Source organism: Erinaceus europaeus, chromosome 17, assembly GCF_950295315.1.
Source record: "Erinaceus europaeus chromosome 17, mEriEur2.1, whole genome shotgun sequence".
Classification (NCBI taxonomy): domain Eukaryota; kingdom Metazoa; phylum Chordata; class Mammalia; order Eulipotyphla; family Erinaceidae; genus Erinaceus; species Erinaceus europaeus.
In genome coordinates, this window is record NC_080178.1 from 6,357,827 (window position 1) to 6,370,741 (window position 12,915).

The 12,915-nt window shown below is 38.2% G+C and overlaps 2 protein-coding genes across 2 annotated transcripts; both read right to left on the minus strand.

The window, feature by feature from the left end:
• Positions 1-1,559: 1,559 nt before the first annotated feature.
• On the minus strand, positions 1,560-2,540 carry LOC103110378 (olfactory receptor 5M11-like). The gene has a single exon (XM_007519551.2). The coding sequence runs from the start codon at positions 2,526-2,528 to the stop codon at positions 1,560-1,562; it is 969 nt and encodes a 322-aa protein (XP_007519613.2). The 5' UTR covers positions 2,529-2,540.
• Positions 2,541-10,238: 7,698 nt separating this feature from the next.
• On the minus strand, positions 10,239-11,177 carry LOC103110379 (olfactory receptor 5M5-like). Its single transcript, XM_007519552.1, has one exon. The coding sequence runs from the start codon at positions 11,175-11,177 to the stop codon at positions 10,239-10,241; it is 939 nt and encodes a 312-aa protein (XP_007519614.1).
• Between the last annotated feature and the right edge of the window lie 1,738 nt (positions 11,178-12,915).

Here is a 12,915-nt window from a genome sequence, read left to right on the forward strand (position 1 = left end):
TAAATAGAGCAAATGAGTATTGGAATCTTAGGGTGAAGAGAAGCTAGGAAGTCTAGTTCATTGTCTGGGAAGATGTAATTAGAGTTGAAAACAGGGCTAGAAAGTTGGATTAGGGCAGACAGAAGTCCAAACCTTGAAGGGAAAAAATATAAATACTCCCATGATCTGACCTATGGCCCATATCTAGTCACATTTAGTATAAAGAGCCTGTGTGAATTCCTTGTCTCTGGCAATCTGAGCTACCAGCCCATGGTCACAACTGGGAACATTCCAGGATCACTCCTTTTCCAGTGGCAGAGAAGGATGACCCAGTCTCCCTTCAGGGAGTGGAGAAGACCTTACCACTGCTGCTCTACAGAGAGGGCAGGGTTCTGATGAAGCCCACAGAGGGCTTGTAATGATATTCCTGATGGAAGTGACCAGTGGTCTATTAAAGGTCTAGAAAGCCAAGGATTCTCTGATCAGGGCTCCAGATGATGAGATGTCCTGGTATTGGATTTTGTTGTCCTTTCTTTATCTGATGAACATAGACTGTTTTGCAGTTGTTAATGTGTTGAGTGTAATTTGTTGTATTCATACAAGTATTAGGTTTGTGGATCCTGACCTCATGTTAGGAAGGAAATACCCATAGGATTTTAGTGGGATCCAACTTAACTTTAGATTTAACTGCATTTACTGGTTTTGATTATTCTGATAAAGGTTGTCATAGGGATTGTAACTTACCATATACAGGCTATCCATATGTGTTAAAGACTTTCTGTAAACCATTGACCCCTCAATTTAAACATATTTAAAAATGGATAAAGAGACAAAAGAATGAGTAACAGATAGAGAGAGAGAATGAAAGAAAGAAAATAGAGAAAATGGATGCTAGGAATCATAAAGTAGGTGTGGAGACATCAAAGCAAAGTGATAATATTGGCTAGGAAAAATATGAACTTGTAAGTCAGTTGTAGGAAAGTGAAGTATTTGTGCTAAGAAGTTACACACAAGATCATCGACATGAGTTATCGAATAAAAAAAGGTAACTCCCATAACTTATCATCTCACAAGAACAAAACCAAGAAAAGGAAAACAGTAGGTGATCCATAGCTTCTATTTTCTCTGAAGTCAAAGTAAAGTATAGAAATACTGGCTTTAATGACACCCAGCTGAAATAGACATAGAATCAATTTAGAAAGGGAGCTGAGAACATGTATATCTTATTAAATACTGAGATCCAGAGCATGACAGAGTAATACTACTAAATATAAAGTATGCGTTAAAAACACCTATGGATCTCTGAAAGCTAAACACAGAGTGTAATGTGAAAAGTCAGCAACCAAGCCAGTCAATGATGCCACAGTTCCATGGACCACAGACTGAATGAAGATGAAGGACTTCTGCTAAAATTATAGTCAATATCTTTCTTTCTCTCTCACTTTCTTTCTTTCTTTTTGTCTTTCTGTTTTTTTTTCTTTTACAGATATATTCAACTGAGATTTTGGAGACATGATACCATGATATATAAAAATTCATCAAGAAAATGCTAAGACATCAAATCAAAGGTTAGATTAAAACTAAGGTTTATTGAAGATTGAAGGCAATGAAAATTTAGTAGCCATATTTTGCTTGAGGACATTCCTCAAAGCCTGCTTTACATCTTTGTTCCTCAGACTGTAGATCAATGGATTAAGTAGTGGACTGACAAAGGTATAGAAAACAGATATTATCTTGGATTCTTCCACAGTCTTATCGGTCGGGGGTCTTACATACATGCAGAAGAGGGACCCATAAAACAGGGTAACAGCCATCATGTGGGAGCCACAGGTGGAGAATGCTTTGCGCCTTCCTTGGGATGACTTGATCCGGAGGATGGCAGCAATAATAAAGGCATAGGACACCAGGATGATGGTGAGGGAGTTGGAGAGGTTGAAACCAGCTGAAATGAGCATGGCATGTTCTTTGACATAAGTATCAGAGCAAGATAGCTTGATGAGGGGTGGGTCAGCACAGTAGAAGTGATTGATGACATTGGAGCTACAGAAGTTCAAGCGAAAGGTCAATATGGCCTGAAACAGTCCATCTGAGAAGCCATAGACAAAAGGAGATGTGGCCAGGCAGATGCAAACAGACTTGGACATCTTCACACTGTAGTGCAGAGGGTTGCATATGGCCATGTAGCGGTCATAGGCCATTACTGCTAGCATGTAAAACTCAGTGAGGAGAAGGGCAATGAAAAGGTAACACTGGGTGAAGCATCCAGCAAAGGTGATGGATTTCTTCTCTGATAAGAAATTTACCAACATCTGTGGGGTTGCATTGGTGGTGTAACAAACATCTACAAAGGCTAAAACTGTGAGGAAGAAGTACATGGGTGTATGAAGGTGAGAGTCCAGTGTAATTAAGACAATCATGCCCAAGTTGCCCAGGAGGGTGACCATATACACAACCAGAAACAGCACAAAGAGGAGAGGCTGGAGTTCTGGGAGATCTGTGAGTCCCAGGAGGATGAATTCTGTCAGTATGCTGCCATTTTGGAAGGTCATTTTCTGAGATTTTGCAACAGCACTTAAGACAATAAAAAAACATAAAGACAAAAAGAGTATTCTAGCTGCAGAGTAAAACATTTTTCTCTAAATATGATGCTTGCAATATGAATAGACCAACAATGTTTTTTTTTTACTTCTGCTTAAGTCCAGTTGTCCTTTATCTTCAGAATGAATTACTATGGCATTTCTAGGTTTCCTATTCATCATTACACCTGTAGCTGTGCTTTTTTAAAAAATATATTTAGATTTATTTTTATTATATTTATTTATTGGATAGAGACCTCCAGAAATCGAAAGGGAAGGGAGAGTTGGAGAGAGACAGAGAGACACCTGCAGCCCTACTTCACCACTCCTGAAGTTTTCCCCTACAGGTGGGGATCAGGGACTTGAACTTGGGTCCTTGCACACTGTAATGTGTGCACTTAACCTGTGCACTTAACCAGGTGCACGGGATGCATTGGATCGACCTCGTGGTGCATCCCGTGAGTACCCATTTATTGGGAAAACTGACGATCCTTCCTGGCCGACTGAATCCACATGGATCCCAGTCACTTTCAAAGCCAGCAACAAGCAGACATCAGGCTCAACCTGACGCTGTTGACTGGCTACGGAAGAAGGGCAAACGCTAGAAGAAGAAGAACCAGGTGCACCACCACCTGGCCCCCTTTTTAATTTTTTTAATATTTATTTATTCTCTTGTGTTGCCCTTGTTGTTTTATTGTTGTAGTTATTGCTGTTGTTGTTGGATGCTGTGCCTTTGTTATAATTATATCTCTACTTAAATCTATACTCATTATCATTATAAAGATTCTCCATACTTTCTACCTCCTAACAATACCTTTTGTTTTCTTGGTCTACCAATCATTTTCAATCTTCTCCTCTCAAGCATTTCACTTCATTCCTGTCAGACATGAACTTGTATTTGTCCCTTATTGCTTTATTCTTCCAGTGCATCCTCTGTATCTCTAATGTATCTCTAATTTCCTTTTTTAAATAAAATCTTTTATTTATGTATTTACTTATTTTTAGATAGAGAGAAAGAGGAGTTTGGAGGAAGATAGATTATAGAGAAGAAGAGAGATAGAGAAACACTTGCGTATGATTCCTCCCTTGTGAAATATTTTCCCTACAAGTGTTGACAGTGGGCTCTAACATGGTTTCCTGTGCACTGTAATGTGTGTGCTTAACTAGGTGTGACAAGGCCCAGCCCCACCCCTTCTAATTTATTCTCCATCTCATACATTTTCATAATGTATCTCATTTTTCTCAGGTCATTAAAAAAACTATGCAGAGGCCGTGCGGTAGCGCAGTGGGTTAAGCGCAGGTGGCGCAAAGCGCAAGGACCAGCGGAAGGATCCTGGTTCGATCCCCCTGCTCCCCACCTGCAGGGGAGTTGTTTCACAAGCGTTGAAGCAGGTCTGCAGGTGTCTATCTTTCTCTCCCCTTCTCTGTCTTCCCCTCCTCTCTCCATTTCTCTCTGTCCTATCCAACAACAACGGCATTAATAACAACAAGGGCAACAAAAAATAGGGGAAAATAGCCTCCAGGAGCAGTGGATTTGCAGAGCCAGCCCTAAATCCCAGCAATAACCCTGGAGGCAAAAAAAAAAAAAAAACCCAAAAACTATGCAGTAGTCTACTTCATCAATATTCTGTGGTTAAGACACATATTTATATATCATGTTTCAAAGTAAAGAGAGAATACAGCCAGTAAGATAGTCCTATCATAGTGCAATTGCTTTGACAAAGCAATTGTGACAAAGGTGGGAACCTGACCTGCACTACATTGTCATTGCTTCTGACTCTGTGTCTCTGTCTGTATTTCTATTTTTTTTCTTAATTTTTTTCCTGTCTGTATTTCTAAGTAGGACAGTCTGAAATGTTGATTCCCCAGAGACTATAAAGAAAGAAAAAGAGAGAGAAAGAAACTCAATATGAGGTTTACAGTTAATGGTATTGATATACATTTCCCATATTTCAGAGCTACTTTCTGCTCTGATCCAGTTTTCTAGTCCTATTCCCAACTCTGACACCTTCTATACAATACTTTCAACCCACCTGCAAGTTAGTTATCAGGATCAGGCAAAAATTAGTAAAGTCATGGGCCCCTTGGAATATACCTAAAATAGACTTCTTACCTTCTTCTAACCAACAGGGTGACTCCAAATATCATCTTCTATACTCTTACCTTTAGGTTACTGATTACTAAACACTGTTCTGTTTTATATCTTAAAGTTTTTCAGCCATCATGTTGCAGATGCTACCGTGATTTCAACCAACCTGACTTCCCTAGGCAGATGACCTCATGGATGTGTCCTAGAATCTCACCTCTACAGAGCCCTGCCCCACTATGGAAAGATAGGAACATGCTGGGGGTATGGATCCATGGGACAAAGACCATTTCCCGCAAAGAAAAAGTTACAGAAACCAGACCTCCCACCTTCTGTACTCCATAAATATCTTTGATACATACTCTCAAAGGAATAAAGAGTAAGGCAGCTTCCAATGGAGGTGATGGGATGTGAATCAAGTAGTGGGAATTGTACCCCTCTTCTTCAACAATCTTAAGAAAACCGGCCTTTTTTCTCTATTCCTTGCCCATAACTGATGGGAGATAAGACACGTCCTCTTTCAGAGCTAGAACTCAAGATTCTTTAAGTCTCACTGATTTTGAATGCCCAAGAAGACCTACTATTTTAAGGATGGAAAATAAATTTAACTTGTAGAGCTTCATTTAAGATTCCCATGCAATTTCTGTTGGCTAGACATTAAAGTAAAAGCACAAAGACTTACTTCCAGTTCTGCTGGGAGTCTGTTTTCTCAACCTCTGATAAAGCTTTCTGATTTTTCACTAAACTGTGAAATGTTGGCAATATTATACCAGAGAGTAGGGAGAAAGGATCACCTCTTTAAGCAAATCCCAGAAGACCTGAAGAGTGACAGAGATAACTACTACATCAGTAATTATCCCTTTGGGGTTTAACTAGAATAGTCTCTAGTGATAAAGATAACCATTTGTCTTAATCACATTTTCTGCAATTTTAAATACACTGTTTTAATTCTAAAGGAACATAAAGAGATTACACAATAAAATATTGGTGATGTGCTCAGTTTGTTGGTTGTTTATTTTCTTTTGTTCTTATAATAGGACTTCTCATTAGTGCCTTCTCTAGTGAACACCTATGTCTTGATCAAGGTTAGTTCTAAGCAGCAAACACTGGTGATCACTTCCTATGTGTGAGGAACTTTTATGGAAGTCACTTAATGATTACTCAAAGTAACCCCGTGAGATAGGACTATGACCTCAACCTTCAGATAAAGAAACAGAATCAAGTGTTCCCCCTGCATTTTTTCTCTTGCTTTACCTCCTCAGTCATGCCTGTGAATGAAATCAGGTGATATTTGATTCTCTGTTTCTGACTGATGTCTTGGGGTCTTGATGGAATTGGACCAGCCTTCTTTTGGGGTTGCAGAACGTGGAATGACTGGCTTCTGTAATTGATTCCATGCTTGACATGGGCATTAACTTGCTGATCCTTACCCCCAGCCAATTTCTTTCTTTCTCTAGTATGGTAGGACTCTGAAGAGGTGAGACTTGGGGACACATTGTTGAGTTTGTCTGCCCAGGGAAGCCAGGATGGAATCATAGTAGCATCTTCAACTTGATAGCCAATAGGAAACAAGATAAAAAGCAATAGAAAACAATAGAATTTAAAAATAAACATAGACCGAAAAATTGGAATAGAGAAGATGAGAATAAGGATCTTAGAGTGAAAAGAAACTAAGACGTATATTTTAGGTAAGTTTCTAGAAGCCCATGACTTTACTTTAAAGAATTTGAACTCTATAGCTAGCAAACAGGTAGACTAAAAACATTGCCTGGGAAGACGTAGTCAGAGTTGGGAATAGGGATAGAAACCCAGAGTAGAGCAGAGGGTAGCCCCCTATCTTGAAGAGAAAATATAAATAAATTAACTGTTTACCCCATCTATCTGACCCAGGGTCCATATGTATTAACATTTGGTATAGAAGCCTGGATAATCTCCATGTCCTTATCAGTCTGAGATCATAGCCTATAGTCAAAGCTGTGAACATTTTAGGCTGTGTTCATTCCAGGAACAGTCTTCCTCGAGTAGCAGAGCAGAATTCAGAGAGTGGGCAGCTTCTATGATTGCTGCTCTACAGTGAGCACAAGGTCCTGGTGAGGCCTACAAGAGGGCTTATGATGATGTTCCTGGCAGAAGTAACCAGTAATGGTGGAGAGAGGCATCTATTAGAAGTCTGGGCTCATCCTAGCTATGTAGGAATCCAAGGATCCCCTGAATAGGGCTCCAGATGATGGAGTGGCTTGGTACTGGACAAAAAGGCTATCATTAAATGAGCCAGTCTCTTACCCTTATCTAGACTTTGTGGTCCTTTCTTTATCTTTGAGCTTTAGGCATTCTCTCAGGTGTTAAAAGCATTAAGTGTCATTTGTTGTATCCAAACTGGTATTAGATTTCTGTGTTCTTGCCTCAAGTAAAGGGGGAAATACACCAAGGATTTTAGTTAGGTCTAAGTTAACCTTAGTTGTATTTATTGTTTTTGATGGTTCTGATAAAGGTCACAGGGACAGTCTCTCTCTCTCTCTCTCTCTATATATATATATATATATATATATATATATATCGAGTATATCTCCCTCCTCTCATACTCCTTGCTTCCTCCAATCACTCTGTCTACTCAAATAATTACACAAAAGATGGTAAAGTGTAACACATAATCTAATCTAGCAGAATCAGTATTATTGTCACGCCTTGATAATCTTTAGAAGAAACACTGGTGCCTGTTTTGAGATATGAGAATGCAGACCTATTATAACAGTATTGTAAAAATAATTTTCAATAAAAATTAGCATATAAATATATATATATATATATATATATATATTGCACTAGGACTAGCTGCACAACCAGGTACGACACCAACCAGCCCGTCAGAGATTATTTTTTTAAAAAAAATACTTCACTATATCAAGTTTACCAATGTGATGGTAACACAAATATTATAAAAATAATCTGTCTCAGAAGGATAAAAAATAGGGAAGCTGGGAGTCGGGCTATAGTGCAGTGGGTTAAGTGCACGTGGTGCAAAGCACAAGGGCCGGCATAAGGATCCCAGTTCAAGCCCCAGCTCCCCACCTGCAGGGGCGTTGCTTCACAAGTGGTGAAGCAGGTCTGCAAGTGTCTATCTTTCTCTCCTCCTCTCTGTCTTACCCCTCCTCTCTCCATTTCTCTCTGTCCTATCCCACAACAATGGCAACAATAATAACTACAACAATAAAACAACAAGGGCAGCAAAAAGGAATAAATAAATAAAATAAATATTTAAAAAATACTTTAAAAAATAGGGAAGCTATCAAGGGAAGGGATTGGATATGGAGTGCTAGGGGTGGGCATTGTGTGGAAATCTTCCCCTCTTATCCTATAGTCTTGTTAATATTTCCATTTTATACATAAAAGAAAAAGAAATAATCCGTCTTGCTGATGGAATTGACAAAAGTGGTCTGATAATAGAGAGCCCTGTAATATGCTTATACATAAATGAAAATAAGATACATGATCATGTTTTCACCAAATATTTAATGAGAAAGGAGTCCTCAAAAATGAAAGTTGATTATTTCTATCAAAATATAATCAGGTTCTGTTTGGCAACATGACAACATCAGTAAGAGCAAAAACAAATAAATAAAAGCAGAATTTTAAGATATTAGCAAGAACAAAAACATCTTTTTAACAGGAATGGTTCAGAAAAGATCTATAATCCCAGTCACAAAATAGTGCATCTGAGCCACATTAAAATAAAACCACAACTGATTGAATGCATCAATCAAAGTTTAGTAACCAGTGCAGACTAGCTTTTGCAAATGTAGGAAACAGAGACCAAATTACTCAGTTGAAGACTATCCAAAATATGTAGACATAAAAGTGAAAAATGGTAAGTCTTGAGTTAAAGAGGGATTGATTAAGGTACATTACTTCACTTGTAATGATGATTCAAAAACATAGCTTAAGGGCGGGGAGTAGATAGCATAATGGTTATGCAAAGAGACTCTCATGCCTGAGGCTCTAAAGTTCCAGGTTCAATCTTCCGCACCACCATAAGCCAAAGCTGAGCAGTGCTGTAGTTATAAAAATAAATACAAAGATTTTTAAAAATAAAAAGGAACACACCTTAAAATAAGAATTTGGTTTATGTCAGTAAGACCAGAAATATTTGAAAAAATACATGTGCTTACAAAAATGTATGAGATATTTACTCAATACTATGTTGATCTGAATGTAATTTGATAAAACATTTTATCTTAATGGTATTTTTAAAGATTTATATGTATTTGTTATTGGATATAGACAGAGAGAAATTGAGAGGAGAGGAGGAGATAGAATAGGAAACAGAAACCTGCAGCCTGGCTTCACCAGGTATGAAGTTTTCCCCCTACAGGTGGGGACCAAAGGCTTGAACCTGGGTCCTTGCCCACTGGAATGTGTGTGCTTAATCAGGTGTGCCACAGCCTGGCCCCAAAACAATTTTATTATAGTTAGTCAATTTAAAGTTGCTAAAAGCTTTAGATGCAGAAATTGTCATTTTTAATATATACATGACGAAGACTCGTAAATGCATGCACACTCAGAATTTATCAAAATAGATTGCTGTATTGTTATATATGTCATAAATGGGAAAATATAATTTCTACTTCTTGAATTACCATGGAGAATTAAAATCAATTGCAGAATATATATATATATATATATATATATATATATATATATATATATATGAAATTCCATCAGGTTTTAATCTAAAATATAATTGCATGTAATTCTGTGGACATGTCAGTACCTATTGAATATTGAATATTGAAACTGTACATAGAGGCACCGAGTGCATATCTATATAGAGTTTAATTACTACAGAATTCAATTAAGAGATACAGGAAAAAATCTACTGTGGTTGACAAATTTCTGAAAAATAGAAATGATTAAACATTTGAAAATGTGATGAATATTGATTACCTTAGCATTGTTTGGTAATGAGTTCACTTATTATTTTGGAGCAATGTGTCAACTAAAGACAGACGTGGGGAGGCGGGCGGGAAGTAGCACAGCCGGTTAAGCGTACTTGGCACAAAGCACTAGGACTGGCAGCAGAAGGACCCCAGTCCAAACCTCCTTCTCCCCACCTGGAAGAGGGTTGCCTCACAAGTGGTGAAACAGGTCTGTAAGTGCTTATCTTTCTCTCCTCCTCTCTGTCTTCCCCTCCTCTCTGGATTTCTCTCTGTCCTATCCAGCAACAGCAACAGCAATGGCAACAATAACAACAAGAGCAACAAAATGAGAAAATGGTCTCCAGTATCATTAGATTCGTAGTGCAGGCACTAAGCCCCAGCAATAACCCTGAAGGAAAAAAAAAAAAAGAATGATCTGTACTTTTTGAATTTAGACATGAAAAAAAAAAAGGCCTTCTAATCTTGTCTTTTACTTTCTTTGCTATGCTTTATTAATTAACTGAGTTAATCCTCTGCATTCTAGTCAATGGATGTCTGCCAAGCCTCACCTATAAGTTATAAGAGACAAAAATCGTAATGATTGAATATGATTATTAATTTAAAATGCTTAATAACTGCTCAGATGATAAGAATATAGTACATGCCTGTGACCAAAAGTCGACCTTATTTAGAAAACAATTTCTGATGAATGGCTTTAGTGATTGCTCTCTTGACATCTCTGTTCCTCAGGCTATAGATCAAAGGATTTAACATAGGACTCAAAAATATATAAAAAACTGCTACAATTTTCCCCTGCTCCACAGATGACTCAGAAAGGGGCCTCAGATACATACAGAAGAGTGTCCCATAAAAGACAGTGACAGCTGTCAGATGGGACCCACAGGTGGAAAAGGCCTTGCGCCTCCCCTCGGCAGAACGCATACGCAAAATGGTGGAGAAAATGAAGACATAGGAGATAAGGATGATGGTGAGAGAACAGGTGAGATTGGAACCAGCCACCACGAACATTGCGATTTCTTTGACATAAGTGTCTGAACAGGCAAGGACTAAGAGGGGTGGGTCTGCACAGTAAAAGTGGTTGATTTCATTTGGTCCACAGAAGGTGAGGCGAAGCATCAGGATGGTTTGAACCAGACCATTCGCAAAGCCATAGATATAAGGAGCAGCAACCAGAGAAAGACAGACATTGCGGGACATCTTACTACTATAGAGCAAAGGTTTGCAGATGGCCACGTAGCGGTCATAGGCCATCACAGTGAGCATATAGTAATCTGTGATAACCAGGGCAATGAAAAAGTGGAATTGTATAAAGCATCCTGTGAAGGAAATGATTTTTCTCTTGGATAAGAAATGAACCAGCATCTGAGGAGTGACATTGGTGGCATAGCACAGATCGACAAAGGAGAGATGACTGAGGAAGAAGTACATTGGCTTGTGAAGTGCTGAGTCGCTTCTGATGAGAAAAATCAAGCTCACATTGCCAATGACTGTGAGGAGGTAGATGCCCAGGAAGATCACAAAAAGAACAGGCTGCAATTCGACTTGGTCTGTCAATCCCAGGAGGATAAACTCAGTCACCAATGTGTAGTTTTTCTTTATCATTTCTTTTTCTTTTTTATTTGCTTGGTTTGAAATATCTAAAAGAAAGAAAAAGATAGCTCATTTTCTATTTATCCTACTAACTTCATCTTCTTTAATACCACACCCTTTTCAGGAATACATATGTCACAGAATATTTTCTTGGGAGTCGGGTGGTAGCACAATGGGTTAAGCGCAGGTGGAAGGACCAGGGTAAGGATTAATCCAGGTTGGAGTCCCCGAGATCCCCAACTGTATGGGGAGTGGCTTCACAAGCAGTGAAGCAGGTCTGCAGGTGTCTTATCTTTCTCTACCCCTGTCTGTCTTCCCCTCCTCTCTTCATTTCTTTCTGTCCTATCCAACAAGAACAACATCAACAACAACAACAACAATAATAACTACAACAACAATAAAACAACAAAAGGGAATGAATAAATAAATAAAAATATTTTTTCTTATAATCATGCTATGGATAGCTTAGACATATAAATTCATTTAGAGTTCCATAGGTCAGTCATACATCCATATGTTTTCCTGGGTACTGTTTTTGGAAAAACTTTGTCTCTTATGCCAGTCTTTTACCTTAATTGATTTCTCTCTTTGCAATTATTACTAGTGGTGATTTAACAATGCTTTATGTAACTTTATGATTTCAGTGTTATTATTCTCTATCTGTCTGTGTGTCACTACATCAAGCACTGATTTTGCATGCTTCTCTCATTCACCACTCTCATTCAGTTTTCCAATACTCAAAATGATAATTAACTATTATTATTTACTTATTTTTTTAGTTTGTTTCTATTAGTTATTTATATCCATATATTAGCAAGCCTATGGTGGTTGTAATTTACCTATTTTCTTATTTAACTTAGCAAAGACACCTCAAGGAGCATCCATTATTTTAAATCAAGGGGCTGAATTATATTGAATATATATTACATTGAATATATATTATATTGAATTATATATCACCTAAAATGTACATGTGTTCAAGTGTGTGTGTTGTTCTCAGGGCTTCACCTGTTATGTCAACATTTTCAAATAGAAAAAGAGAGAGAGAGAGACAGAGAGAGAGAGGCAGAGAGACCACAGGAGGGGGGTACAGTAGTGCACCAGTTAAACGCACATGGTGCAAAGCACAAGGACTGGCACAAGTATCCTGGTTATGGAGTCCTTGGGGTATAACCCCAGGAGAGGAATTACTGGATCATATGGAAGGTCCATGTCTAGCCTTCTGAGAGTTTTCCAGACTGCTCTCCACAGAGGCTGTACCAATTTACATTCCCACCAGCAATGTAAAAGGGTTCCTCTGTCCCCACAACCTCTCCAGCATTTGTTGCTGCTGTCCTTTTTGATGTATGCCATTCTTACAGGAGTGAGGTGGTATCTCAGTGTTGTCTTAATTTGCCTTTCTCTGACAATCAGTGACCTAGAGCAGTTTTTCATGTTTGTTAACCTTTTGTATCTCCTCTGAGGTGAATGTTTTGTTCATCCTCTGAGAAGTACCATAGAAGGAAAATAAATATATTAATGTATCTGAATATGGTTTATCAAAAATTTTTCTCTTATATCTTATTTATTTCCAAGTTTGAAACATTTTACTCATAGCTAAACTCACCTGTGCAAAAAGAGGGATATCGCAGTGGCAGCCTAGGTGTGAAGAACCAGATGAGTTTATAATGGAAAAGTTGTGTAAGGACCAAATCCCTGTGGTACAATTATTTCTAACGGAAATTTATCCCAAATTAAAAAAAAAAAAAAA